This window comes from Crocodylus siamensis, chromosome 2, assembly GCF_052110815.1.
Source record: "Crocodylus siamensis isolate JL-2025a chromosome 2, ASM5211081v1, whole genome shotgun sequence".
Lineage (NCBI taxonomy): Eukaryota > Metazoa > Chordata > Crocodylia > Crocodylidae > Crocodylus > Crocodylus siamensis.
The window spans coordinates 248336837-248363645 of record NC_143396.1 but is presented as its reverse complement, the minus strand read 5'-3'; the positions used below and the strand labels follow the sequence as shown (position 1 = coordinate 248363645).

The following is a 26809-nucleotide window of genomic DNA, read 5'->3' as shown; positions in this document are numbered from 1 at the left end:
AGTCTGCTTTTGATGTCTGCTTTCTACTAGCTCATGAATTTTTCATGGTTGCCAACTAGTTCTGGAATAAGGCAGTATTGAAAATCTTAAGGATTAAACCAAAAATGAACCGAAGTCCCAAATATCACAATATGGCTTCAAAGTCATTCAATTAAAATAAATAAATTGGGAGTTCTTATTTCACTTCTGATTCTTTAAATTTCACATCAATATTGAGGGCTGCAAACTTAACTTTTTTTCTAATGGAAGCTGAGGTTCTCATCTAATCATCTCTCTCCTGGGGCTAGTTCTTTAAGAAAAATGCCAAGTATTGCAAAATTTGCAGTGTAATCACAAGACTTAGCAACAGTGGAGTGTCATAACCATTGTCTTTTTTACTTTAGACAGTGTATAGTTTTGATGTAAGACACAAAGGTATTTCAATATAAACTGTAACGTGCTTTTTAACTGATTATTTTACAGTCACATCTCTGCCCTTCACTACACATTTATTTAAAACTAAAGTGGCTTCACTGGTGAATATGGAATATAAACTGGTAGGGTTTTGAAGGGACTTGAAAGAAATGATGTTCAGAACTCAACAAGCTAAATGTTTTGTAAACTAACTGAAGGGGTGGAATAAGGCTAATCACTGTAAAATATCAAGGACTAAACAACATTTTAGAAGAATAATTCAAGATGTAGGCTGTAGTCTTTAATGTAAGCTTCATCCATACAGGTTACACTAATGCAGATCACTGCATCCACATGGAGTCTCCGGCCATGAACACATGAAAGAATAAGCCATGATAGGCAAAGCTGACAAATGAGTAGTCTGTGCTCAGCTACCATGGATGAGAAAATGCATGTAGACTGGGATTGGCAGCCAGGGTTTATTCTTTTTGGGTTTTATACAGTTATGCATGTGCCAGTGCAATGAAAGATGTCTACCACAGTGCCATGGCATGATATATTCCTAGAAATCTGCACAGAGCTTGGTATTAGACCTATGGAAGAAGAGGCGTTACAATGCAGCTGGGTGTCTGAGGCAGCTGCAACACATGGGGACAGCAGTGGTTCCTGCTGTGCCACTGGCATGATTGTGTGGCTGTGGTGACAGTGGTTTCTCCCTTACCTCCAAACTGTTACCTGTGTGGCTGCCTTCGTCATCTCACCCTAGTTATGCTACTGGACCACCAATTAGGAGTGATAGAGCATACATTCTTTGCCCTCCCCTGTCCTCCTGCAGGACTTGGAGTTCATAGGAAGAGCATTCTTTTACATAGATAGTACTGCTGAGCCAAGTCAATAACTGCAAAAGATTCACTTATGTTACTGCAGAGGTCTGGGAAATTGCATAAAGGACCTGCAAAGGGGTGGGTTGGTGGAGGCAGAGAGACTGGCCCAGTGATTGGAGTAACCACCTGTCTGCCATTATGACAAACGAAACAGACATCTCATTCTAGTGACAAGATAGCCCACTGACAACCTACTCTGAGGAAACCCCATGAATGTTGCTAAGGTGTCACAGTGAAACACAAGTCATGATAGCTCTGAATTGCACACAAGAACACTGATTGCATTTTTTCTGTCCTGGGGATCATTGTGAATGGGTTTACTATGCAGGCTCCTCTTGTGCTTTCTTTTTCATATACACATGGTATCTCTGTGCCTATTGTATGCCATGGGCTCTTTTACCTTTTCCAGTTCATTCAATAGATGCGATTTGCATGTATTGATCTTTCTTCATCTCTTCAAATTTGTGTCTTCTGTGCAAAGGGGCTGTTAAATTATCTGTAGTGGAAGGGTAACATGAACAGGAGGGAGAGCTACCTATGTACAAGTTAATGAGAAAACCACCAGAAACTTGGTGAATTTTGGGACATTTCAGTCTTTGTTAGGCTAAGCTCAGAGGCACAAATGAAAGACCCCACATTCCTAGGGGCTGGAGTGGTGGGCCATCAGGCCAACTTGTTGGTTAAAGGGGTTAAAGCAAGCGATGCTTCCAGAAGGCACTGTTTTTACTGTCCCCCATGGAGTAGCCGTCACTAGGACAGTAATGTTGCTTGTTCACGCTGCTTCCAGTACAAGATATTTTTAGGCAGTCTGGGCAATACAAAATGGCATGAACTGATTCAAAAGGCAAGCACGTATTCCAGTCATGTCATCTGTGTATCTTTTCCTGATCGCAGTGACATGGAGAGTTGTGGGCTGTGTAGCAGCAGGCTGGCTTGTGGTTGTTTGGGAGACCTTAGAATCTAGTTTAGACAGCTCAGACTAACGCCCAGCCTCCTGGCTGGTGAAAAGGTTCTGGCTGTCAGAGACCTCTTTGACCATAGAAGCCCTTAGCTCCACATACCATGGTCTAACTGAGGTTTGTCTCTGTCCACTTTGATATGGGAAGCTTTTGAAAACACTTTGTCCAACTACCCATAGCATGGAGCTGTGGCATAATTGGTGCTTGAGTGGTGGTTTATATCCCATGCCTGCTAGTAGTCACACTTGAGATCCCTGACTTTGGAGCAGCCTTGTTAGTGGCCCCTCTCTGGTACAGTCTGGTGTATAGACATATATGCTTCTGGGATTCTGGAGGTCTGAACAGACCCTTGACTCTCACCTTAGTGCAAGAACGTTCAGGACTTCTGCATAAGCCCAATGCCTGGTGTGGTAGGTAGCAGGCCCCCTTGACAGTACCAAGATCATAGAAAAGAAAGTGGTGCAGAGGGCCTTCAGGCTCTCGATTTCTGGAGCTTCTGGGCAGAACGAAGATCGAATGTGACCTTACACCAGAATCTAAGGTGGGAGGTGACTCCTGAGCACTCTGACCCCACTGATAAGTCAGAAAGATAGACAAGATGAAAGGAGGCGGTTGGCAGATTAATTGGCTGACTCTGGGAGGGGTTGTCTACAAACAAAAGCTAACCTGTGATGTTTGAAAGCATTAGAAAATTGCCTGATAAATTTACTGCTCCTAAAATGAAGTCACCTCACTTGTGAATGGGTTTGCTATGCAGGCTCCTCTTGCGCTTTCTTTTTCATCCACACATGGTCTGCCTGGGCCCATTGTATGCTCTTTCTTTTACCTTTTCCACTTCATTCAATAGATGTGATTTGCATGCATTGATCTTTCTTCATCTCTCCAAATTTGTGCAAATGGGCTGTTAAATCATCTGTAGTGGGAGGGTAACATGAACAGGAGGGAGAGCTACCTACATACAAGGTAATGTTTTCACAGCTCTTTTTTCTCTCATCAGGAGAGCTTGACTTTCCAAGCTTAATCCATGTGTACGCCTGGCCTGAGTGGTCAATGGAAGTCTGCACAGGTGCAGGACATAACACAAGCCCACGTATTTCCAGGATCAGGGTTTTTGATGGTGACGTTCTATTTAAGCACCAGCTCTTCAAATTCTTAGTCCCAGTGAGTTTGTAGTTACTCACAACTTTTTGCCTGACTGAGACTTTAGATTTGATGTTTCTTAGGATATGGAGTATATCTTCTTTTGTGGATCTATAAAGCCTCCTGCGCACCTGAGAACCCTATCAACCAATACGGTAATCTTTAAAATATGCCAAGTGAAATAAAAATCGAACATTACAAGCAATAGCAGCACGTATTTTCATAGAGTAATATGAGCATATCTCAGGTGGCATGAGAGCAGGAGATGCTACTCTGGGGCCCACACCTCTAAGGAGAATCAGTGTTATACTTGAGACTTGTAACAAGCACAGGGTGTCCTTCTTGTTCCTGAACTCGGATGACAACATATCCTTTTGCACTTAAATATTAGAAGAGGAGACAGGTTTCTCTGTACTTCTATTATCCAACGCCAAAGCCTTTGTTGCTAGTCAGACTGGAAGACTCTATTAAATGTTGATATTTCTCTCCTGGCTGTATAGACAGGTACTATGGACAGTAGCTTTTTTTGTCCAGGATGAAGAGGGGGGTCTCTGAAGTGCTCTAGGTTCTTCTGCAGAGCGAAGTGTTGTTGGCAGTGGCAGGAGTGTTTTGGAAGGGGAGAGAGGGACGGAAAGAAAAGAGCATTTGAAAAGTCTTTATTCCCTTCCCCGACCACACGCCGCCCCAGCTCTCCGCAGCTTTCTCGTCTCTAGTGTCCGAGGAGCTTGTCAGCTGCGAGCCCCAGGCGCGGGGCGGGGGTCCGGCGGCCGGGCTGCCCCCGCCACCACCCGGCCCCTGTGCGCGCGGCGAATCTCGAGGCCGATCATTCAAAAATGGAGGATGAGTCCTCTCAGCCATTAATTAATAATGTAGCTCTCTGTCTTCCTGTGTGACACACGCTGGAAGGCACCAAGCGGCCAATAAAGATGTAGAGGAGAGAAGTGGAAAGCTCCTCCCAGCAGCTCTTCCTGATCGAGGGCTGAAGAAGTAGATCAAAAAACTTCCCAGGAGCTGAAGGGAAGAGCAGGAGCCAGGCAGCCCTCCGCACCACAGCCACCCTCTCCCGCCGCAGGTAGGCGGGCGGCAGGCAGGGAGCCGACCCCGGCCACAGCCCGGCGGGGGGCAGGGGACTCCTCGCTCCGCGCCGGGGGTAGGAGGGGGCAGCCCGGCGGCAGAGCCCGGCGGCAGCGCTGCCTGGGCAGGAGGAGAAAGGCGGGCGGGCCCCTCCGCGCGAGGAAGTAGGAAACGACGAGCGGCGCTCCCTGCCCCCGCCGCCGAGCTGTGCGGGAGGCGGGCGTGGGGGCGGGCGAGCAACTTGGTGTCCGGCCCGGCGCGCGCAGGTCAGAGGCGGCGGCCGGCGCGACCCCGGGGCAGACAAAGCGGCGGGCGGGGGATCCCCGGCCCGAGCACGTTGTGTGGCGCGGGCCGCGGGGGGGCAGGAGCGCCGCCTCCGCCTGCTGCTCGGCGGCGTCACGGCCCCATTGTGAGGCGGCCGCCGCCGCCGCCGCCGCCGGGGGGGGCGGGGGAAGGAGGAAGGCTCCGCAGCTCCCCGCGCGCGCCGTCAGTCCCAGGCAGGCGGCGGCGGCGCGTCGGGCACACAAAAGGCAGCGGGCTCCGCTCCGGGCAGCCGCCGCTGAGCTCACGGCTCCCCCCTCTCTCTTCCCTCCACTCGGAAGCGGGGCGATGCCGCTGCTGCACCGCAAGCCCTTCGTGAGGGAGCAGCCCCCCGCCGACCTGCGGCCGGACGAGCGCGTCTTCCACTGCAGGGTCACCAACGAGATCTTCAGGGACTACGAGTAAGGGCAGCGCGACCGCGTGTCCCCGGCCCCCACCCGGCCCCGGCGGTTGAGCCGCCCGAACGGCTGACACCTGGCGGGGGGAGGGGAGGGGACGGGACTGGACAGAGGGGAGGGGAGGGGATTCCCCGGCCCGGCAGGAGGCACCCGCGCCCCCAGCACTGGGGCGATGGCGCGGGCGGGGCCCGGCAGGGGGAAGTGAAAGTTTAGCGCGGGCGCGGGCTGGATCTGCCCCCCCGGAGCCGCGTGTCGGCCGCCGCTGCTAGGCCAGGCCCGGGGCGCGCAGCTGGGCCGCTCCCAGTGGGGCGCAAACAGTCGCCGGCCCGGGCAGAGGTGGCGGCCGCGTGCGGGCTGACATGTGCTGCCCGCGCTATTGTTGGGGGCGCGGATCCGGCTCACACTCGGCCCCGGCGGGACGCGCTGCCCCTTGGTGTCGTCCTCCCCGCGGGCCCGGCTCCGCCCAGCCCCGCGTCCCGGCCAGCAGCGGCCAACGCTCGCTTGCCCCCGCCCCGCCCCGGGGGTCGTCGAGCGGGATCGGCCCTGCCCGCTGGGTCTGCGCGGGTCCCGCTCGCACAGGCTCGGCTCCCTCACACCCCCGCGGCGTGACACACGGGGCCTGTGGGCTACTGCAGCAAGCATAGAAAAGAGAAAGGGGGAAAAACAAACAAAAAAACCCTCCCACTGGTTTTCGTTCCTTGTGAGCAGAACAGGTCCAAAGTGTTCCCGGGGTTGCTCCCAAGCTGACCGAGTGCCTCCCTTGTACCTTTCCAGACATTTCATGACCCCCTCTGCCCTCCCACAAAATATTCTCAAAGCTCAAATCCTTCCCTCGTTTATTTATTTTTAATTTTTTTAAAGAAGCGCAGCCTAACCAGATTCCTGCTGGGATCCTTTGCAGCCTGTGAAACCAGAGCACGCCTAAATTTCCTCATGCTTAGACTTGTTTTTCTTACTCAAATAGACATCACCAAATAAACTCAGATTAGGTAACAGCAAAGGGCAGTCATGTGGCTGCTGTCTGGGCAAAATAATGGACCGAGGGGGAATGAAAATGTGAAGTAAAGTTTCCTAAAAAGTTTTGTTGTGCCAGGTTTCTAGGCAGGTTATGAGGACGTAAAACATCGGAAACAAAGAGTTCATATCTCCACAGAAATTAAAAAATTTCCTGTGTCTGATACTTTGAAAGCTGCTTGTGTAATAACATTTGTCATGGTGCCATTAGGTGGTTCTTACTAAATGAGTGCTGGTAGGGGCTGAAAATCAAGTTGCAAATTTTTTGGAAAGATGCTTACTGGATCTAAGATTGAGCCTGTCTGGGTGCCCTGAAAGATATTGTGGGGATGTCACTTACTCTTTGTAAAGCAGCAGGTTTCATTTGGGCTGGAACTCTGGGTTAAGGGTAAACTTATCTCATAAACGCTTTCCATTCACAACACGCAGAGCCATGGGACGTCAGTGGATGGTGCAGGAGACCAAGGGTTGAATATAGGTGGGCAAGGTTCTTTGGGTAAATTGGATTATCTTTTATTAGACCAACCCAAACAGTTGAAAAAATTCTTCTTTGTAAGCTTTTGGGTATAAATACCCTTAGAATATGGGATTTCTGTAGTTGGCTATGCTCATTTAATAGTTCTCATTAGGTTTTTCTCAATGGAAGAACACTCTTATTTTCTACTCTTCTTTATGGTCCTGTCCATTTCTTTCCTGCGTCCTTATGCCTTTGTCTAGGCAGGAGAAATAGGTTGTGCAGTAGGGTTTTTTTGGTGGTTTTAAATCAAGTTAGCGTATGTCTTGACATGGTTAAACTTCAGTTTGTGTACTGGTGGCAAGCTGTGTTCATCCCAGGCAGGATAAGGGGGGAGGGGAGGGGAGTACTGTGAAGCCTATGATAACTCACCATCTAACATCTAGTTCAAGGTGTCAAACACTTTCCACCAAATACAAAGTGGTATTTGAAATAGCTAACATGTTTTTTTGGGGAAAAGCACCTCCTTTTCTTATTCATGCAACACTAATTAGATTTATGCAGACAGGGTGATCATGCTCTCTACAATTGCACTAGCTGTTTTCTGAAACTAACTATTATCTAAGGTTCTCAAAAACTGGGGAGGCAATTTTGCGTCAGTTCACGCTCTGTATCTGAAAGGTTAGTTTTGTAGTCATAAATATGAGAGATTTTTTAAATGCACACTTGTATTCTGTTGAATTTAAGTACATTTTAGGCATGTAAATAAATCGAGCGGGCTTGATTTGACCAGTAAGTTGCGCATACGTGTGTGTGTGTGTGTGTGTGTGTGTGTGTGTGTGTGCAGTGAACATCCCCCCCTCCCCCCCAGTTGTGTTTTTATATGCTTCAAATTACCACATATGCCTAAAACTTGGTTGGGTATTGCTGCATATTTTGCATAAGTTACAAAATTGGAAATGATCTAGTAGCAAAGTTACTTTTACATGGCTAGCAGCAATAGGGGGGGGATAAGATACTTCTCACTTTTGTATTCTTTTTTAAATGAAGAGTCATTATGCCAGTATCCGGTGCATATAAGGCTCAGTAGGGTTAATGTTTGGGAAAGAGAATTTCCTGTTGAGAACTTATTTCACCTTAAAGGGAAATAACCTCATAATTTTGTAATACTAGGGTTTTGCAGTGAGATAGCAAAACTTGTAGATGACGGTTATTTAGATTTATCAAGACTGGTGGGTCAGTGGGGAATGCAGTTAGAGAAACAAAGTGGGATGGCAGAATAAAGTCAGGATTGACAACTGCAAAATATTGCGTGGTGGAAGGAATAGTTTAAACTATCCATATGTTTTGATTTGCTCAGTTGTAACAGTTCAGGAAAAAAGATCTAGGTATCATTGTGGACAGATCAGTGAAAACTTTCTCAGTTTTTAGTGGCAGCTGAAAAAACAAACATTGGAATGCATGAGAAGTGGAATGGAAATATTATTTTAAAATCCTGTCCCAAAAAGAAAAATAATAGCTGTACAATGAAAATGATCATGAGGTATGGAAGATCATATAAAGTGAGCCTAGAAAGACTGAGATTGATTGATTAGTACAGTGATGACCAATAAAGAATGAATTTGTTAGATTTGAGAAATGAAAATGATGAATGGTATAAAGAAAGTCATTTGGGAAAAATAATTCCTTTTTCTCATAATGCAAGAACCTGAGTATGCTCAATGAAATAGAAATTCTGCACATTTTAAACCCAGTTAAAATAAACATTGGATAATTAATATGTGGAACTCATTGCTCCAAGATATTCCTGATGCCAAGACATTAGCAACATAAAAAAGATGATGTATTTAAATGTGTAATGATTATATCCATAGGTATATCTGATGGGTTGCTTTGTTTGAAAAAAGTCTAACAGTTTGGGCATAGCTAACCTCTAATGAGGTGGCTAAGTGAAAATTCAACAATGAGCAGATGATTTGTAGTTGTTCATTTGGAGTGTGTTGTATGTTGCTTTAGAGCCATGGTGCTTGCCTTTCCAGCCCCATTGGCTGGATGAGTAGCATAGGGCTGGTCTAGGGGGTGGATCTAGCATGGGGTCAGCCCATGGGGTTGGTTCATGGATAGGACCTGGTGCTGGCCTGACCCAGGTACAGGATCCACCCACAGGGTGATTGCACACCATTGTAATCTGGTGTGCTGGACCATATTATCTGCACTGCAGGGCTTCCCACAGATCTGGAGATTTGGTGGCAGGGGAGTGGTGGCAGCACTAATTGTCATAGCTCTGGGAGCAATTAAGGCAACTACTGCTCTTCTGTTGCTAAATTTCCTTACCCATGAGGTGCTAGATAGGCCAAGTGACATAGGTCTGCTGGCCAGAGGTTGAGCACCAGTGCTTTAGAGTATTTGGTGTTGGCTTATATTTTAGAAATAGGATACCACATAACAATAATATTGGTACGGAATTGCAATTTTGGCTGTCATAGTGTGTTGTTTATTAGATGCTGAAAAGGGATTTTTTTTTCTAAAGGACTGACTGATTTTAGACATTCTCTCTCTCTCTCTCTCTCTCCCCCCACCCTTCTCCCTTTATCTGCTCAGCTCAGGATCTTTTTATTTACCCTGTACATTGAGCTTAGAATAGAGGGGGATGGCATAACATTTTGCAGTATTTGGAGCATTTATTTTCAGTTCTCTTCTTCAGTAAGCTTAATTTCCATAGTATCTTAATCCTTCTTAGAGGAATTTGTTACTTGAAATAAATGTCCTTTTTGGAAATGCCCAGTAATAAAATACATTTGGATGTCAGTCAGGATGGGTAGGGATGTCTGGCTATGTCTAGTTTTAACAAAATAATTGCTTCCCCAATCAGGTTTTATATCTATTCATAGAAAGTCTCAACATAAGAATTGGATACACATTTTTAAACAAATCTGGCTCATAATGAATCCATTTTACTTATTTTGTAGACAGAATGGAGTATTTTTCAAGGATTGTTCCAGGATTATATCATTGAATTCCTTGCATAAAAACCATTAACTGATTATATTGGTTGTTATTTGTGCATTTATAAATGAAAATGCAAGAAGGACTTTCTGATTTAAAATAAGGACCTCCAGCTTAGGATCTAGTCTTTCAAATAGGTCAGCTATTTGTACCTAGGCATAATTCATGGCAACTAAATAGGGTTTCATATTCATATACTGAGGGGAACAGAGGCTAATGGACCTATGTGGCTGTTCTGAAAGAACTTTATCCTAATATGTTCAGATATTGTTGGGATCTTGGAACAGCAGGTTCCACGAATGTTGCAACTCTGCATAAGGTTGCAGTTATCCTTAACTCCAAATGCATTTACTTCTGTGAATTTAAATTCAATATGAAGTCTGTTCAAGCTGCTTTTTTTCTTTAAAAGACAAGCTTTATTATATTTGATTAAAACCATCATTGTCTAGTTGTTTTTGATAACATCTATTTATATAACAACCTTTTATGATGATGACATGAAGGTGCTTCCATGGATTAGGAATGAAGAAATAGTAGATATAAAATCTACTGACATACCATTGGATTTTATGGTAAAATAATTAAAATAGTAAAGTAAAACAGTGTAGATGTCTGCAGTATAAATGTCCGTAGATAATCTGTCTGTGTGTTTATATATAGTCGCTATCTAATTTAACAGACACTTCCCAGAAAAAGTGTAGTCACGTGTTGTTGTTTTTAAAATTAAGGTTGTTTCAGGGGCTGTGTCCTCTGTTTTGATTGTTTGCAAACATACTGACAGTTACCAAAAAGAGAGAGACTTCTTAAAATCTTTCCCTACTGGTATGTGGGAAAAATCCACATAAATCAAAAGGGGAAGTAAGCTACGGTGAAACTAGATACACAAAGTATTGTCATATGCAAATTGGAAGAAAAAAAGTTTCCTTCAAATCGTTTGAGTTACAGTAATTTTGTTTGGTTTTTTTTTTTTTTTACTTGTAACAATCATAGTTCAAAATAATAGAGAAGAGTGATCTATTTTTAAGTTGAATGATGTTCCTTTGACTGTCCCCTGTGCCCTTTTATAAAAATGTCAGTGGCTCTTCAAGGAACAGTGTGAACTTGATTTTTATGTCTTCATATTTTTAAGCAACCCATTTTCTGATGCACAACACTTCAAATAGCCTGTCTTGAAACTATATATTTTTAATATTCCTAAAACAGAGATCCCAGACCATACCTGTCAGATGTTTTTATAATATCCCAAAAACCTTCTCTGCAGGAGATTTCACAACCTGCTTAAGTAACCTGTTTTAGGCCTTAATGGTTAGAAAGTTTTTGTTATGTATGTCCTAAATTGGCTTAATTTGTAGCAGTTAAGATTTCTTTTTGTACAATTCTTGGTGGACGTTGATCTGTCTTTTCTGTTTTAGAAAACTTGTGTTCTCCTCTGAGTATATATGTCTGTTTGCTCAGTTACAGTGCTAGGTAGTGCTGTAATGAGACCTGGTGTGCCTACTCCATAGCGACCACCTTAGTGTGGTTATGAGAGGATGAGTTCTTGTACAAATGCAGTGCTCCAATACTGTACTTCAGTTTGTCAGATACACTATGCCTCCTCTGCCAGCATAATCTCAGTTAAACATAGCTTGGTGCCTCATTGAGCAGTAGTGCTACACTGTCATTTTTTTTATTTTTTTTTAGACAAAACAGACTGAACCCGTGTACAATACTTAGGCAGGATTTGGGTTGAAGTACTGTTAAATGCACAGACAAACAGACTTGTTAAAATATTTTAAAACCTTTTTATAGTGTTATGCAGAAGTATACTAGGTGAAGATTATTCCGAGAAAATATTCAGATGTGGCTTCTCTTTCACTAACCTCTTTCCCTTCTCCCCCAAGCCATTTATTCCCAAGGTGGGAGGTGTTTTGCAGTGATGGTATCAAAAGTGTTAGTTGGGAGATGCAGCTAAACTTCTCATTTGTCCTCTAGAGTCTGAGATTTGGTTTACAAAATATTAGTCTGCTTTTTTTTATGGTTGTGATGAAAAACTGAGGGAAACGTGTGCTTGAGCATGCATGAAGCCTGGAAAACTGGAGTTGTGAACTGTCTGGTTTACTTCAGTGGGTGCTATCTCAGTAATACTTGGAATATCAACATTGTTCATGGGGTATTTTCATGTCTCATTCAAGCATGCCAGAGAAGTGGGAAAGAGGCTATATGTGCTATTGTTTCTCACAGGGTAGGGGGGTGCTCTCCTGAGGGGGACATAATAGACAAGTTGGCATGCAGAAGCACATGTTAAATTATTGTAAATGACTTATGTATTTTAATTTATATGATGCACCAGAATGGTAGGGTAGTGGACAGTTCACTATTTTGAAGTGGTGCTCAGGTTTTAAAATAGGAAATGCCATAAGTACTGAATGAGGAAGGCATAAGTACTGAAACAGTAGTGGTATAAGTTGTAGCTGTGTTGGTCTAAGGACATAGGAAGACAAGGCCCTTTGAGTAAATCTGGTATCTTTTATTAGATAAAGTCAGATAGTTGGAAAAATTCTTCTCTGCAAGCTTTCGGGTACAAGTACCCTTCATCTCAGCCTGATGAAGGGTATTTGTACCCAAAAGCTTAAAAAAAATTCTACAACTATTTGAGTTGGTTTAATAAAAGATACCAGATTTACCCAAAGAGCCTTGTCTGAAAAAATAGTTGCATATTGTGTCAAACTGTTATGTTGCATAGTGGATCGCCTTAATGTAGTTGGTAAATTGTTTTCATTCTGTATTTACTGTCTCTGCTTAATCAGTTATTCATCTAGACATTATTTTAACAAGCCACAATAAAAATATTATGATGGGCTCACCCTGTAACAGGTATTGACTAAGACAGGGCTGTTCAGCTTGTAAGTGTCCACACCATGCAGGCAGGCAATTCCATTGCTGCACTATGCTGGGGTATCTGCTGCCAGGAAGTGAAAGCTGAGGGAGATAGGGAGAGCCTAAAGACCCTGGCTATAGCAGTAGCCAGACAACAGGGGAAGCAGTGGCTGGACAGGAACTTGGCGGCTGCGCATTAACCCTTGCTAGTTTGACAGCCCTGGACTTATAAATGCCATTCCCAGTGATATATGATACTGCTGTACTAATTTGGAAGTAAACTTGTTTTATCGGTGGCAGATCAGGGTGCTGTGCCTTATAATTGTGTGACAAGCCTATTTGTGCAGTTTTCATGATAGATCAGAGAAGGATTTGTATGGTATGGTTTGGATAGGGATGATCCTGCCTCAGACAGGGAGCTTGACTAGATCGGGGTAGATAAGTGGTATAAGCAGCCTGTGTGTGGCATGAGGCAGATTAGGGAGGGGACAGGCAGAGCAATAGTAGATAGAGTAGAAAGCAAATAGTCAATCAAGGATGGAAGCAGAAAATGGAGCAATAGATTGGGCAGAGAAAGAGGATTGGAGTGGTACTTGGGGAGGGTGCAGGGCTAATTTGTGGCACTTCTGCCAAAAAGGTTGACTGCTACTGGAGTAGACGATTTCCAGAGGTCCCTTGCAGCCCTACTTTTCTGTGATTCTGTGAAGAACAACAATGGTAATTTTAATATTTATTGGAATATGTGAGGGAAGGAAAATCAATATGTGACAAATAGAAAAAAGTAAGGAAAAGAATCAGCAGAAAAAAATTGTTTTAGTGCTCTGTAAGTTTAGTATAAACAGTGCAGGAATAAAAACTATTTAAAAGTGCTTGACATGAGTTTTTTAACCTTCCCTTCATCCTTTGTGAGCCAGAACACTCAAAACCACTAGTGTCTTGATTACTGAAGAGCAAATTGAAACATTAATTGAAACTATTTTAAGACAGAATTGCAAGATTAGTTTGTACAATATTGGGCGCTCAAGCATTTACGTATAGGGATGGGATAGGGGTGTGGGGGATGTAGGAAATAAATTACTGTATTTACCCAAATTCAAGATGACCCCCCCCCCCCCCCCAGTAATGAGATTCTGTACATGGAAGACCAATACACTCGTTATAATTTTTCATGTATAGAATCTAATTATTGGAGGGTCATCTTCAATTCATCCGCCCGCCCTCCCTGCCTCCACAATGGGGCAAGCAGTGGGGGCTGGCAACAGGGGAATGAAGCAGCCTGCCACCTGTCTCCTGTACCATTTGCCTGTCTGGCATCTGTCCCCAACCCATAGTTCTTGTGCTCCTGGCACTCACCTCCCGTGTGCCCCTCCTTTCCTCGCTGCTGCTTACCCGGAGTTGTGGCTCCACTTCATCCTGGGACATGGAGCACATACTAGCTCCGGCTCCTGCCTGACCAGGCAGCAGTGGTTTTAGCAGTGGCAGCTCTGGGATTGGGTTGGAGCTGAGGTTGGGACTGAGGGTAGAGCTGCCATTGCTGTTACTGGGCTGGGTGGGGGCCAGAGCAAATGTGTGCTTTGTGCCATAGGTCAGAATGGGCCAGAGTTACAGCTGCAACACTGGGAAAGTGGCAGGGAGGTGCGGGGGAGGGTGAGTGAGGTGGTGAGGGGCAGGCAACATGGGAGGGGGTAGAGGCTTCCATGGCTTTTGGGTCAGTGGGCGGGGGGTCAGGGCCAGTGCCACAGCAGCCACCTGTCCGTTCCCTCCCCCTGCCTCCCCACACCATATATTCAATTCTAAGACAAGGGACTTTTCCAACAGGGGACAAAAATCTTGGATTCAAGTAAATATAGTAAAGTAAATATAGTAACTCAAAGGGACATGTTCATGATATTTATTTGCAGAGTCTTAGAGTTTGATGCTGCCACTTAAAATAATCTGAGTTTTACTATAGTCTGTACTGAGAACAGGTTTTGGTCCTTGCATAGCAGATTTATAGGTACTGAATGGAGGGGTTAACAGAAGTGGAAAATGATCATTAAGTACTCTAACATGATGGGAGATCCAGTAATAACATTCTCTAGACCTATTGTGATGGCTGTTACTAAACCCTGGTGGATACTACTGTCTATAATGTGAATAGCAGCAGGCTTATGTTTTACACTCTGGATTTGTAAAGCGTGTTTTTCACTTAGCAGAGATGTGTAATGCCATATAATAGAGAAGAAAACTCTAGCCAGCATTTACAGTTTGTTCACTTTCTTCCTTTCTCTTCTTTACAGTGACTTCTTTGAACGCACCATTCTGTGTAACAGCCTTGTGTGGAGTTGTGCTGTCACGGGTAAACCGGGACTCACATATCAGGAAGCACTAGAATCAGAAAAGAAAGCAAGGCATAATCTCCAGAGTTTTCCAGAGGCACTTATAGTTCCAGTTTTATACTTGGCCACCCTTACCCATCGCTCACGACTTCATGAAATCTGTGATGAAATCTTTACTTATGTCAAGGATCGATATTTTGTTGGTGAAACAGTGGACGTAATTAGGAATAATGGCGCAAGGTAAATATCTTTTAAACATAATCTTGAAATGTGTGTATATAGTATGCATTTTTTTAAATTGAGGTTACAAATTATTGCGCACAAGATCAAGTCCAGTGGCTTTGGGTACCTGTTCTGTTATTGCTACTTACTGTCTTGGATTCTGAGCTCAGTTTCTCGTTCTTTGGTCTACTAAGTGCTGTAATGGTTGTGGAGGCAGGAGAACTGTACACATTGTCCATCAGCTCTTTCCAGAGAAGTCTGTTTGATTTAGAAGATGGCACATCCTGCCTCTGTCAAAAAACCACTGCAATGCAAAGAGCAAGTTGGGGTCTGGGAGGCTGAACAACTCTTCAGAGTCCAAGAAAAGGTGTTAAGTCACTCAGAGCCAACTGAATGGAACGCAGGGAAACTTCTGCAAAATATTAGGCTATAGAGTGTGAAAGTGATGATACAGACATTGTAGGCAAGCTGTATTGGTATATGTTAAACATAATAGAAAGATTTGGGGTGAGATGTAGCTGTCAACCAGGGTAGTTATGAACAAATGCTAAGGATTCTCTCTTGGGGCTTGTAAATCATGAGCTGTTAGTTTTATAACTCCAGAAGTAACAGAACTTGAGAAAACTGAAAGAATCAATTTAAGCTTGATTTTTTATTTTTTTTTTAAATTTTGAAAAGGGTAAGAAATTTCTAGCTCAAGAATATGGTCTTGATACAGTAACACAGGGGTTGGCAACTGTATGTGTTGGGGCTGGGGAGGCAGCAGCTGTTTGCAGCCTCCAGGCTGCAGCCAGCCCCAGCTCTGGGTAGCTTCTGCCAGCTGGGAGCCTGGGCTGCTCCCAGCAGGCAGCTGGGACGCTGCAAGCCCTGCTGGGAGCAGCCCAGGATCCAGCAGCTACCCAGAGCTGAGGCTGGCTGCAGCTGGGAGACTACAAACAGCTGCTGCCTCCCCAGCCCCAATGGGTGCAGTGCTGGCACCTGCTGCCTTCCCCGAGCCTGGGGCCAGAAGACAGCCGGGGCTGGAGGGCAGCAGCTGTTTGTAGCTTCCCAGCTGCAGCCAGCCCCAGCTCTGGGTAGCTGCTGATAGCCATGGAGCCTGGGCTGCTCCCATGGAAGCCCTGCTGCAAGCAGCCAGGGCTCTGTGGCCGTCAGCAGCTACCCAGAACTTGGATCAGCTGCAAACATCTGCCCCAGCCCCGGCCCTGGGCCGAGCTGTCTCCTAGCCCCAGACCTGGTCCCGGGCCCTGCGGAGGCAGCACATACCGGTAGTGCTCTCTGCTGTGCTGCCCTCGCTGCTTCTGCAAAGCAGCGTTGGAACCCGACACAGCAGGGCACAGCAGGAGACACAAAAAGCTGCCAGCTCCCCACTGCCCTGCCACACTTGCCCTGCCACACTTCCCCTGCAGGTGGGGGCAGCAGCAAGGTGCACAACCCAGTGTTGCTGTCCATACTGCTCCCGTGCACACAGGGGAAGTGTGGCAGGGCAGCGGGGAGCTGGGAGCAGGCAGCTTTCTGGTATGTGCTGCCTCCCCGGAGCCTGGGGCCAGGTCTGGGATGGGAGACGGCTGGGGCCAGGGCAGAGAGGCGGCAGATATTTGCAGCTGGCCAAGGTTCTGGGTAGTTGCTGACAGCCACAGAGCCCAGGCTGGTGGGCAGGGGCTTTGGCTGGGAGGCAAGGGCTTTGGGTGGGGGGGGCAAGGGGCCCAAGTAGGGCATCCTGCCATGTACCCCCTGCCCTCATTTTGTTTTTCTGGCATGCCGGCACCCCGGCACCTTCCAAGGTAGGCACTGTGGGGGTTTTCAGCACTCCCGCCAAAAAATGTTGCCTACCGCTGCAGTAAGGCGTGCTTAGAAAGTGAAGAATTTTAAGAGAAATTTGTATTACCTATTATTTTGGGATTCCATTTTTATACGATTTTAATGCTGATTTTGTTCAAACGTACTAGCTTGTAAATTGCAGATATTACTGCATTTTGGTACTGTCTTAAAATAAATTTCTGATGAGGGAAACTTTTGGTAAAGGGAATGAATGGTGAGGCTGTGTGTTGAGGGTATGGAGAAAACTTAAACTCTAGAAAAATTATTCTCACAAGTGATCAGTAACTTGTTTATTCAAATATCACAATTTAATTTAAATTAACTGGTCTGATTCTTCGCTTACACTGTTTCTCTGAAGGGATCAGAAAATTCTCTCAATTTTCTCAATCTAAAGATTAAAGCACTTGTATAAATCTTTGCAAAATTGTCTTTTCCTGTCAGCTTTAGGCTTCCTCAGGCTATGAAGTGGCCATGTGGTATAAATAGTGGATGCTTGATCCATAAGATAACTTATGCATATTAGAGGACTAGTGAGCAGGGGCTCATAAATTAATCAGAAGCTTTACCTCATTTGTAGTCCATGGGGAAAAAGGTGCGAAATACCTACAACTATGGAGTCTCTGTCTGCAAAGTTGAGGTGGAGGAGCTTCTGGAAAGTGGAAAGGCAGGAAACTGTCTCAAGAAAGACTATTGTTTCCCTTTAAAAGGCACCTACACAGGAGTTGGGTTTTTTTGGTTTTTTTTTTCTTTTTACTTCCCTATGGTTCCATTTAATGGATTCGAACACATTAGTCCTCATATTAAACTACTTTGGCTCAACAAATCAATTTAATTTTCCAGAAACATTTATACTATAAATTGTAGGTGAGAACGATTTAACAAAGCAGTTTTAGTTTAGGAATGTTTTTTTTTTTTTTTTTTTTCAGTTGGTATATGAAAATGTCTCATTTTGTCTTAACCTTAAGGGGCTGGCATTTTCCAGACACCCAGCCAAAAGAATGCGTTAGAACAGTGGTGCTCAATCTTCTGGCCTCACAGACGAGATGACTGAAATGGCGCTGGTCCACAGTTCAGATTGGGCCTTGCAACTCTGGGGCTGGGTGCCGCCTCTCTGTAGCCCTGTGTGCTGGGCTTCTATGCCACCCCTGCCTGGCTCTGCATGATGGGTTTTGGGTCCCCACACTGCCTCTGCTCAGCCCAGTGCACTGCCCTTTGTGCCTTATCCAGCAAGGTACTCTGTCCAGGCTACAGCTTTCCCTATGTGTTTGGAAATTTAGCAGCACCCTTACCACCAAATTTTCAGACTGGTGGAGAGCCCAGCAGGCTGGATGACCTACCACCACAAACTAGATCTGGCCTGCAGGCCACACAGGTTGAGCACTCCAGCTTTGGAAGAATATATACAAGTTTCAGAAGACTAACTTTCTACTTTATTTTTTTTTCTTTTTTTTTTGGTAAATCGCTGACTAAAATATTTGTTTATCTTTCTTAAATTTTTAAATTTTACATGAAAAACAGGTGCATAGTTAGTTAATATAGACATAGAAAGGGGGAGCTTTCTTGTTCTTTTACCTAATGAAATTCAAAATTCTTTTCACATTTTGTTTGGAGGATAGTAAATCAATGTTAACTTTGCTTTTGTCAAATATTTGTCCCTTTCACTTAAAGAATGAAATGAATAATAGAGTTATTGTTCTGTTAAAAGTGATAATGCAATTTTAATCTCAGAATAATTGGATCTGCCTTGGAAAATACTACATTTTTAAATTATTAAAGTTCCGATAAAATAATCTTAGTCCACCAAGGTGAAGGTGTTTTTTTTATCCAAAGGTGTCTGACTAAATTTGAGTTTAACTTAAGTCTGATCACATTTTAGTTTTGCTTTTCAATTCATACAATTGTTGTTAATAAAACGCCTTTTTGGAACTTTAACCTTATGGGGCCCAGAGCCAATTTTGCAGGCATTTCATGGTGGCCCCATCCCTTGCTGCTGATTGACAGACAGGCTCTGGCAGCCCTCTTCCCTCTCTACCAATTGGCTGAGAAGCAAAAACCACATAATTAAATATCAAATTCCACAGGATTATGAAGTTCCATGGAAATAATTGTATACATTAGTATATTATACATCTAAATATTAAATTTAAATTTGTAATTAAAACTAAATTTAAATATATCATTAATATAAAAACTTATACATGGTGGGCATGTCTACACAAGACATTTACTGTGCAGTTGACTAATTAACTGCAGTCCAGTGGAGGGCAATAAAAATGGTTAGGGGGTGGGGCACATGACGTAATGAGGAGAGGCTGAGGGAACTGGGATTATTTTTAAAGAACTCCGTGAGCTTAAACATAAAAAGGAAGCTTGGATAGATGGCTAGGGAGGAATATAAGAATATTGTCTGGGCATGCAGGGATGAAATTGGTAAGGCCAAGGCACAATTGGAGTTGCAGCCAGCAAGGGATGTGAAGGGTTTTTTACAAATATGTTAGCAACAAAAGGAAGGTCAGGGAGTGTGTGAGACCCGTACTGAATGGGAGAGGCAACCTAGTGACAGATGAGGAAGAAAAGGCTGAAGTACTCAATACCTTTTTTTTTAACCTTGGTCTTCACAGGCAGGATCTACTCCCAGACTATTGCATTGGACAGCACAGTTTAGGGAGAAGGTGAGCAACCATCAGTGGTTAAAGAACAGGTTAGGGATTATTTAGAGGAGCTGGACGTGTACAAGTCCATTTGGCCATAAGGGATGTATCCAAGAGTATTGAGGGAGTTGCCTGATGTGCTTGCAGGGCAGCTGGCCATTATCTTTGAAAACTCGTGGAGATTGGAGGAGGTCCTGGATGATAGGAAAAGGGCAAATATAGTACCCATCTCTAAGAAACGGAAGGAGGAGGATCCAGGGAACTACAGACCCATCAGCCTTATCTCAGTTGTTGGAAAAATCATGGAGTAGGTCCTCAAAGAATCCATTTCTAAGCGCTTGGAGGAGAAGAAAGTGATTAGAAACAGTCAACATGGATTCACCAAGGGCAAGTCATGCCTGACCAACCTGATTGCCTTCTATGATGAGATGACTGGTTCTGTGGATGCAGGGAAAGCAGTGGACATGATATATCTTGATTTTAGCAAGGCTTTTGATACAGTCTCCCACAGTATTCTTGCAAGCAAGTTAAGGAAGCATGGGTTGACTGTAAGGTAGATAGAAAGCTGGCTGGATCATTGAGCTCACAGATTCACAGAAGTTTAGGGCTGGAAGGGATTTGGACTTTGTGAGATCATCGGGTCCTGCCCCCCCTGCTCTGGGCAGGAGAGACTGCTGGGGTCAAATAACCCCAGCAAGGTGTGCATCCAGTCTCCTTTTGAAGATCTCCAGGGTAGGTGCGTGCATCACCCCTGCTGGGAGTCTATTCCAGAGTCTGGTCACATGAATAGTGACATTTTTCCTTATATCCAGTCTGAAACCTTCTTCTAGGGGTTTATGACTGTTTCTCGTGGTTTTTCCCTTGGGTACTTTGGTGAATAGTTGTTCACCTAGCCCCTGATGCTCTCCCCTGTTATATTTGTAAGCTGCCACCAAATGCCCCTGAAGTTTCTTTTCTATGATGAACAGTCCCATATCAATCGGCTTTTGCTCCGATGGTTTGCTCTTCAGGCCTCCTAATCATACGAGTGGCTCTTCTCTGGACTCTCTCAAGCTTCTCAACATCCTTCTTGAAGTGTGGTGCCAAAAAATGGATGCAGTACTCCAACTGCAGCCTCACCAGTGCCGAGTAGAGCGGGAAAATAACTTCCTTAGTTTTGCTTCAGATGCATCAGTTTGATCTGTTAACTGTAGCATCACACCGGTGGCTCATTCGTTTTATGGTCAATTATGACCACCCCCCGGGTCCATTTCGGACATGGTGCAAGCTAGTGTAGCACCACCGAGGATGCAAGTTTGTTCCAGATTTTTCCTCCTCATGTAGAGCACTTTACACTTCTCAGTGTTGAGCAGCATCTGGTTCTGTTCTGCCTATCTAACTAATCTGTCTAGGCTCAATGTCTAGTTGGCAGCTGGTAGTGGAGTGCCCCACGGGTCAGTCCTGGGGCTGGTTTTGTTCAATATCTTTACCAATGACCTGGAAGATGGGATAGAGTGCGCCCTCAGCAAGTTCGCAGATGACACCAAGGTGGGGAGAGTAGTAGGTATGCTGGAGGGTAGGTCTAGGATTCAGAGTGACCTAGACAAATTAGAGGATTGGGCTGAAAGAAAATTCATGTTGGATATTAGGAAAAACTCTCTCACTAGGAGGGTGGTGAAGCACTGGAATGGGTAGGTAGTGGAACCTCCATCCTTGGAGGTTAAGTCATGCCTCAGTCCTGGCTGGAATGATCTAGTTGGGGATGGTCCTGCTTTGAGCAGGAGGTTGGACTAGATGATCTCCTGAGGACCCTGCCAACCCTAATTTTCTGCCATTCTATGATTCTAACTGTGCAGTAAATATCTCAGGGGTGCACAGGCAGACACCATTAGGGCTTATAAAACTACTATACTCCGTAGCAGGGTAGTACTTGTAAAATACAAGTAATACCCTGCTGTGGAGTTTTGGGGGTTTTTTGTGTGAAGCAGTGCATGTGTAGACACTACCCCATCTGGCTGGGGCACACGGTGCTTCAGTGCGGGGCTAACTGGCTGGCAGCCCCTGCACTGAAGCATGTTTGTGCCTCAGCAAGACCTTTTGCAGCATGTGGAGTCCAGGTGGAGCAGCCACTCCAGCAATATCTTCTAGATTTTTTAACGTGTTAAAACAGCAGCAAAAAAACCTCCAGAGCAATAAGCAATAAACACTGGAGTTTATTCGTGCACATCAGTCGCATGTGTAGATGCGTCCAGTATGACTTGTAACTTATATCATAATTTATTATTAGTGTCTACAAAAAGTTTAGAAGTACTAAATAATATTAACCTTGATTGAAACCATGTTAGTTGTTAGCATACAGTGTCCACTAGCAGTTGCAGCTGACATCTTGTGTCTCTGCAGTATGAACACTTGTCCATACACTGAGATTGCTCGTTCTGCATCCACTGAATTGGTTGGAATAGGTAGGCAGTGTTTTCCCAGTTGTAGAGATGTGGAAACCAATCGTAAACAGGATCCCAAAATCCAGTCATAGTCAAAAGCATCTGGCATTCTTTGACAAAGTTCACGTAAGCAGCAATGCTGGGTGTCGTGCACATTTGTTGCCATCCAGGTTTTGATTTAAGTAGCTGAGGGTCAGAACTCAGAAGGGGCACCCGATTTGGGTAAGAAATGCAAACAGTACTAAAAAAAGAGAGAGAGAGGCAGGTGGTTGTTCAAGCCTAGGTGGTAGTGACTGATCGTACTTGTAGTATTGACTGCATCTATTGCTTGGAACAGTTCTTGTCTCCTCTGGTTTTCACTTTTGACAGTTTGGAAATTGTGTGATACCATGTCTTCAACCCAATTTATCATATCCATCCGCTTCTGTGCTTGGTGGATCAGAGCCTAAAGATATTGAACTTTTTCAAACCACATTAGAAGCTCCATGAACTGGATTGTGTTTTCAGCCACCAACTTAACTTGATTTTCAGTGTCATCCAGTTATAAGAAATCATGTAGTTTAAGCATACACTGTATTCTGGGTGCGACTTTCAAGCTTGTCATGCACAAATTGCTGGTAGCACTTAATATTCTTTGCACGGTAACAAACTGTTGAAGCATAAATTCCACCTTGTAAGCACTGGTTTTGGTGGAAGTGACACAGTTGCATTTAGATCCCCATTTTGATTGGTGATGAACTCCCTGTATTGAAGCTTACAGCCTGAACAGTGTTTGAATGCTTTTTTTAAAGAGGAAACCGGTCTAGCCACATCAGGAAAACCTGTGCGCCCGGTATCTCTTACTAAAGACAGAATATGTGCATTGCCGCTAACATAAATTACATTGGGCATCATTCCATGGAGCACAACAGAGAAAACTTTGCACATCTACATTGCATTATCAGCCAGACATGTTGAGATCTTGTTAAATTCTAAGCTGTAGTTTACAATAGCCCTCGTTACAGTTTGTGCTACAGTTGAAAAATGTACAGACATGAGTTGAACTGGCTCTGTTTGAAAATCAGGCAAATCGCAGTCTTTCCAGCTTCCAGGTACAAATAAAATGTGGATAACATAGTCATTCCTGAACATCTGTTACTTCATCTGCTAAAATCAACATTAATTCATATTTTGCCAATGCAGAATTTGTAGACTGAACATGCGGAGCAGTTATTCCTGGTAGATAATTCTGGTGAAGCTTGTTCACACAATGGAAACTGCCAGCATTTGACATGTGCTTGTTCAAGTAGTCCCTTCATTTCAGATTACCAGTTTTCTCAGAGGGATTTTGGCAGCCATAAATGCTTGCACTAGCTCGAATGTAGCCACTCTTGTCTGGTAAACTGCATTCAGTGGTTCTGGTAAACATCAAGGACATTTATCGCTTGTTTCTTGTTCTGACCTTCAGCCACTGTAGAAGCCTTTCACTTTATTTGCCATTTGGACTCTAAAGGCCAATCAGTGCTTTTTTTCCTCTACACATCCAGTCACACTGCAGCGTGAACAAAACATTTTACCACCATCTGATGCAAAGTTTCTATACAGAACTGTGTTATGCAATCCTGAGCTGAAACGTATTTTGCTTTTTTGGGGTGTTTTTTCAGTGGCCAAATCTCCAAATCAAATCAGGAGACCCAATTTGATTTGGAGAGATTAATGGAAGCCTCCAAATTGATTTGGAGAGTGTCATAGGATGGGGTCCCCAGGGATGGCCATGATGCCCTTAGGGCTGTAACCATGCCAGTCTTGCTCAACGGACACCCTGTTCCTTGCCTATCACGTCTTGTTAGTAATTACAATAAATAGGGAGGCTGCCCTCGAGTTTGTGTTTCGGCACGGTCCAGATGGACCCCACTGAACCCTTTGGGTTCTTGGACCCCTTTTGGGTCCTGCTCAAAATGGTTGCCTCATGGGACACCCTCAGCCTTATGGCCTAGATTCGTGGCTCCAAAGCCACCCCTTTACCATGCCCCAAGCCTCACAGATGGCATTCGCACATTGTCTCTCTGAGGTCCTAGCCTAGCCAGGCCTTTGGTCATCTCTGGGTTCTCTGCAGCCTTGTCTCTGCACCTACATTGGTGCTGGGCTCTCCGCAGCCCTTTTGTCACCATGCCCCCTGGCACTGGGGTCTGCTCACCCCTTTTGTCACCGTGCCCCCTGGTGCTGGTGTTCTCACACTGTAGTGGGCCCCCATTGAGGCCTCTTCTTTCCCCAATAGCCTCAGCCCAATCCACCAGTTTATAAGCAGCAACCAAAATATGAGCCCCTGGGCTATAACATAACACAAGTAGGTCAGGGTGTGCTCTGTCCCTTTTTAAAAGTCAAACTTTCTCCCCCCTGCCTCCAACACTAAGTGCCTTGTAGGCCAAGTACCTGGTAAGCTCCTACATGCAGCATCTCAGGCAGCCATAGTGTGTCTGGGCAATTCTTCCCTAGAGGCTTCTTCCCTTGGCTGCTGCCAGAGAACTAACTCCTGCTGGTCTCGGCTCTGGGGTTTATATGTGCCCAGGGCCCTGCCTTCTTCCGGTCAGCTGACCAGGTGCAGGTGCAGACTAATTCCCTTGTTAGCCTGCTGCCATAGCAACCTGCACCTGTGGGGTTTCTGTCTGGCTCTTAGGGCCCTCTCCCTAGGCAGTTTCTGCTCTTAAAGCAGCAGATACCTTAGTGCCCTGAGAGAGGAATTTGACAATTCGGCCATAGATACAGCTTTATATGTTTTTTCTACGTAACTCGAGGTACTAGGCGTGGCTCGCGGACACTGAGATGGTGGGGCAGATGGAGCATCCCGTGGGGGTGGGGGTTCCCCCACGCACTTGGCTGCAGACCCAGAAGTGGACAAGAAATACTTTTGTTACCTTGCCTGGTACCTCGAGCCACGTAGAAAAAAACCATATAAAGCTGTGTCTATGGCTGAATCACTGATTCTCTGAATCAGAATTGAATATTTAGATTCAGATTTGGCCTGATCAAATTGGGACAGTCATGCAAATCAACAAATTGAATCACTGTTGTCCAAACTGGGCCAAATCTGAATCAAACACTTCCCACTTTGCACACCCCTAGTAACTAGGCTCCTGGCGGCCCTAGGTGAACTTTTAGTATTGGGCCCCCTTTTGCCAGAAATAATGATGATAATAGTTTTTAAATTACCATTTTTGGGCCCCCCTTTCGATCTGGGTCCCGGGAGGCTGCCTGGTTCGCCCAAGCCTGTGTCTGGCCCTGATTCCACAGGAAATTATGGCCAATTCAATTTTTTGTGGCAATTGGGGAGATTACTGTTTTTTACAGTTTCTGCAAAAATTGTGAAGCTGAGATTTAAGTAGGTCCCTAGCTATATATGTACTGTGGTGATTTGGTCATGCAGTACTATTTTACAGCCATTGATTCTAAATTGGACTTTTGGCTTCTGTTTTCAAAGTGTTATTTTTGTGTGCTTAATCCCCCTTACATGATTTTTTTTATAAATAAAACTAATTAAAAAGAGGCTTGTTCGATCCTCATTTACAATTTTAAAAACAACCTCAAGTCTAAACTCTCCCTAAAAATGTTTTATTTGGGTGATGTAGAAATTTACCATATTTTCTCAGCTAGATTTCATAGACATTAGGGCTGGAAGGGACCTCAGGAGATCATCGAGTCCAGCCCCCTGCCCAAAGGGCAGGAAGTCAGCTGGGGTCATAGGATCCCAGCAAGATAAGCATCCAATTTACTCTTGAAGGTGTTCAATGTAGGTGCTTGAACCACCTCCGCTGGCAGACTGTTCCAGACCTTGGGGGCTCAGATAGTAAAGAAATTCTTCCTTATGTCCAGCCTGAAACAGTCTTGCAGGAGTTTGTGACCGTTCGACCTCGTCATCCCATGGGGCGCTCTGGTGAACAGATGTTCCCCCAGATCCTGGTGGTCACCCCTGATAAACTTGTAGGTGGCCATCAGATCACCCCTGAGCCTGCGCTTTTCCAGGCTAAAGAGTCCCATGTCTCTCAGCCTGTCATTGTAAGATCTGTTTTCCTGACCTCTGATCATGCGCGTGGCTCTCCTCTGGACTCTCTCAAGCTTCTCCACATCCTTTTTGAATTGTGGAGCCCAAAACTGGATGCAGTACTCCAGCTGCAGCCTCACTAAGGCCGAGTACAAGGGGAGAATGACGTCCCGGGGTTTGCTCGAGAAGCATCTATGGATGTACGCCAGCATTTTGGTCGCTTTATTAGCCGCAGCATCGCATTGGAGGCTCATGTTCATCTTGTGGTCAATGATGACCCCCAAGTCTTTTTCTTCTGTAGTGCTAACCAACGTAGCACTGCCGAGCCTATAAGGGTGCTGCAGGTTTTTCCTCCCAAGGTGGAGAACCTTGCATTTTTCGGTGTTAAACACCATGAGGTTCTCGTCTGCCCATTTGCTGAGCTTGTCCAGGTCAGCCTGGATCACCCGCCTATCTTCTGGCGTGGATGCTTTGCCCCAGAGTTTGGTGTCATCGGCGAACTTGGCCAGTCCACTCCTAACTCCAATGTCCACAACGTTAATGAAGATGTTGAACAGTATGGGTCCCAGGACAGAGCCTTGAGGGACCCCACTGGTCACAGGGCACCACGATGAGTGACTGCCATCAATCACAACCCTCTGGGTCCGACCATGAAGCCAATTTCCCAGCCAGCGGATCGTGGTGGAGCCAAGGCCACAACTGGCCGGTTTGGCCAAGAGGTGATCATGGGATACCAGATCAAAAGCTTTTTTGAAGTCGAGATATATGACATCAATCTCTTCTCCCTTGTCCAGGTGATAGGTCACCTGGTCATAGAAGGAAATGAGATTGGTCAAACAAGAGCTACCCACAACAAACCC

The 26809-nt window shown here is 45.0% G+C and overlaps 1 protein-coding gene across 4 annotated transcripts in view; it reads left to right on the top strand.

Moving 5' to 3' along the window:
• The first annotated feature begins 261 nt into the window (after positions 1-261).
• The window catches only part of BAZ1A (bromodomain adjacent to zinc finger domain 1A), a 101407-nt gene continuing 74859 nt past the window's right edge, over positions 262-26809 (top strand). The window contains exons 1-3 of one of the 4 annotated variants that reach the window (XM_090033599.1): positions 262-4448; positions 5053-5172; positions 14782-15060. In XM_090033599.1, the coding sequence (XP_089889725.1) occupies positions 5060-5172; positions 14782-15060 (392 nt within the window). In that variant the 5' untranslated portion in view covers positions 262-4448; positions 5053-5059. Of the gene's footprint in view, positions 4449-4517; positions 4717-4755; positions 5173-14781; positions 15061-26809 lie in introns of those variants that run through there. The other 3 variants (XM_090033597.1, XM_090033598.1, XM_090033595.1) reach the window with 3 other exon arrangements.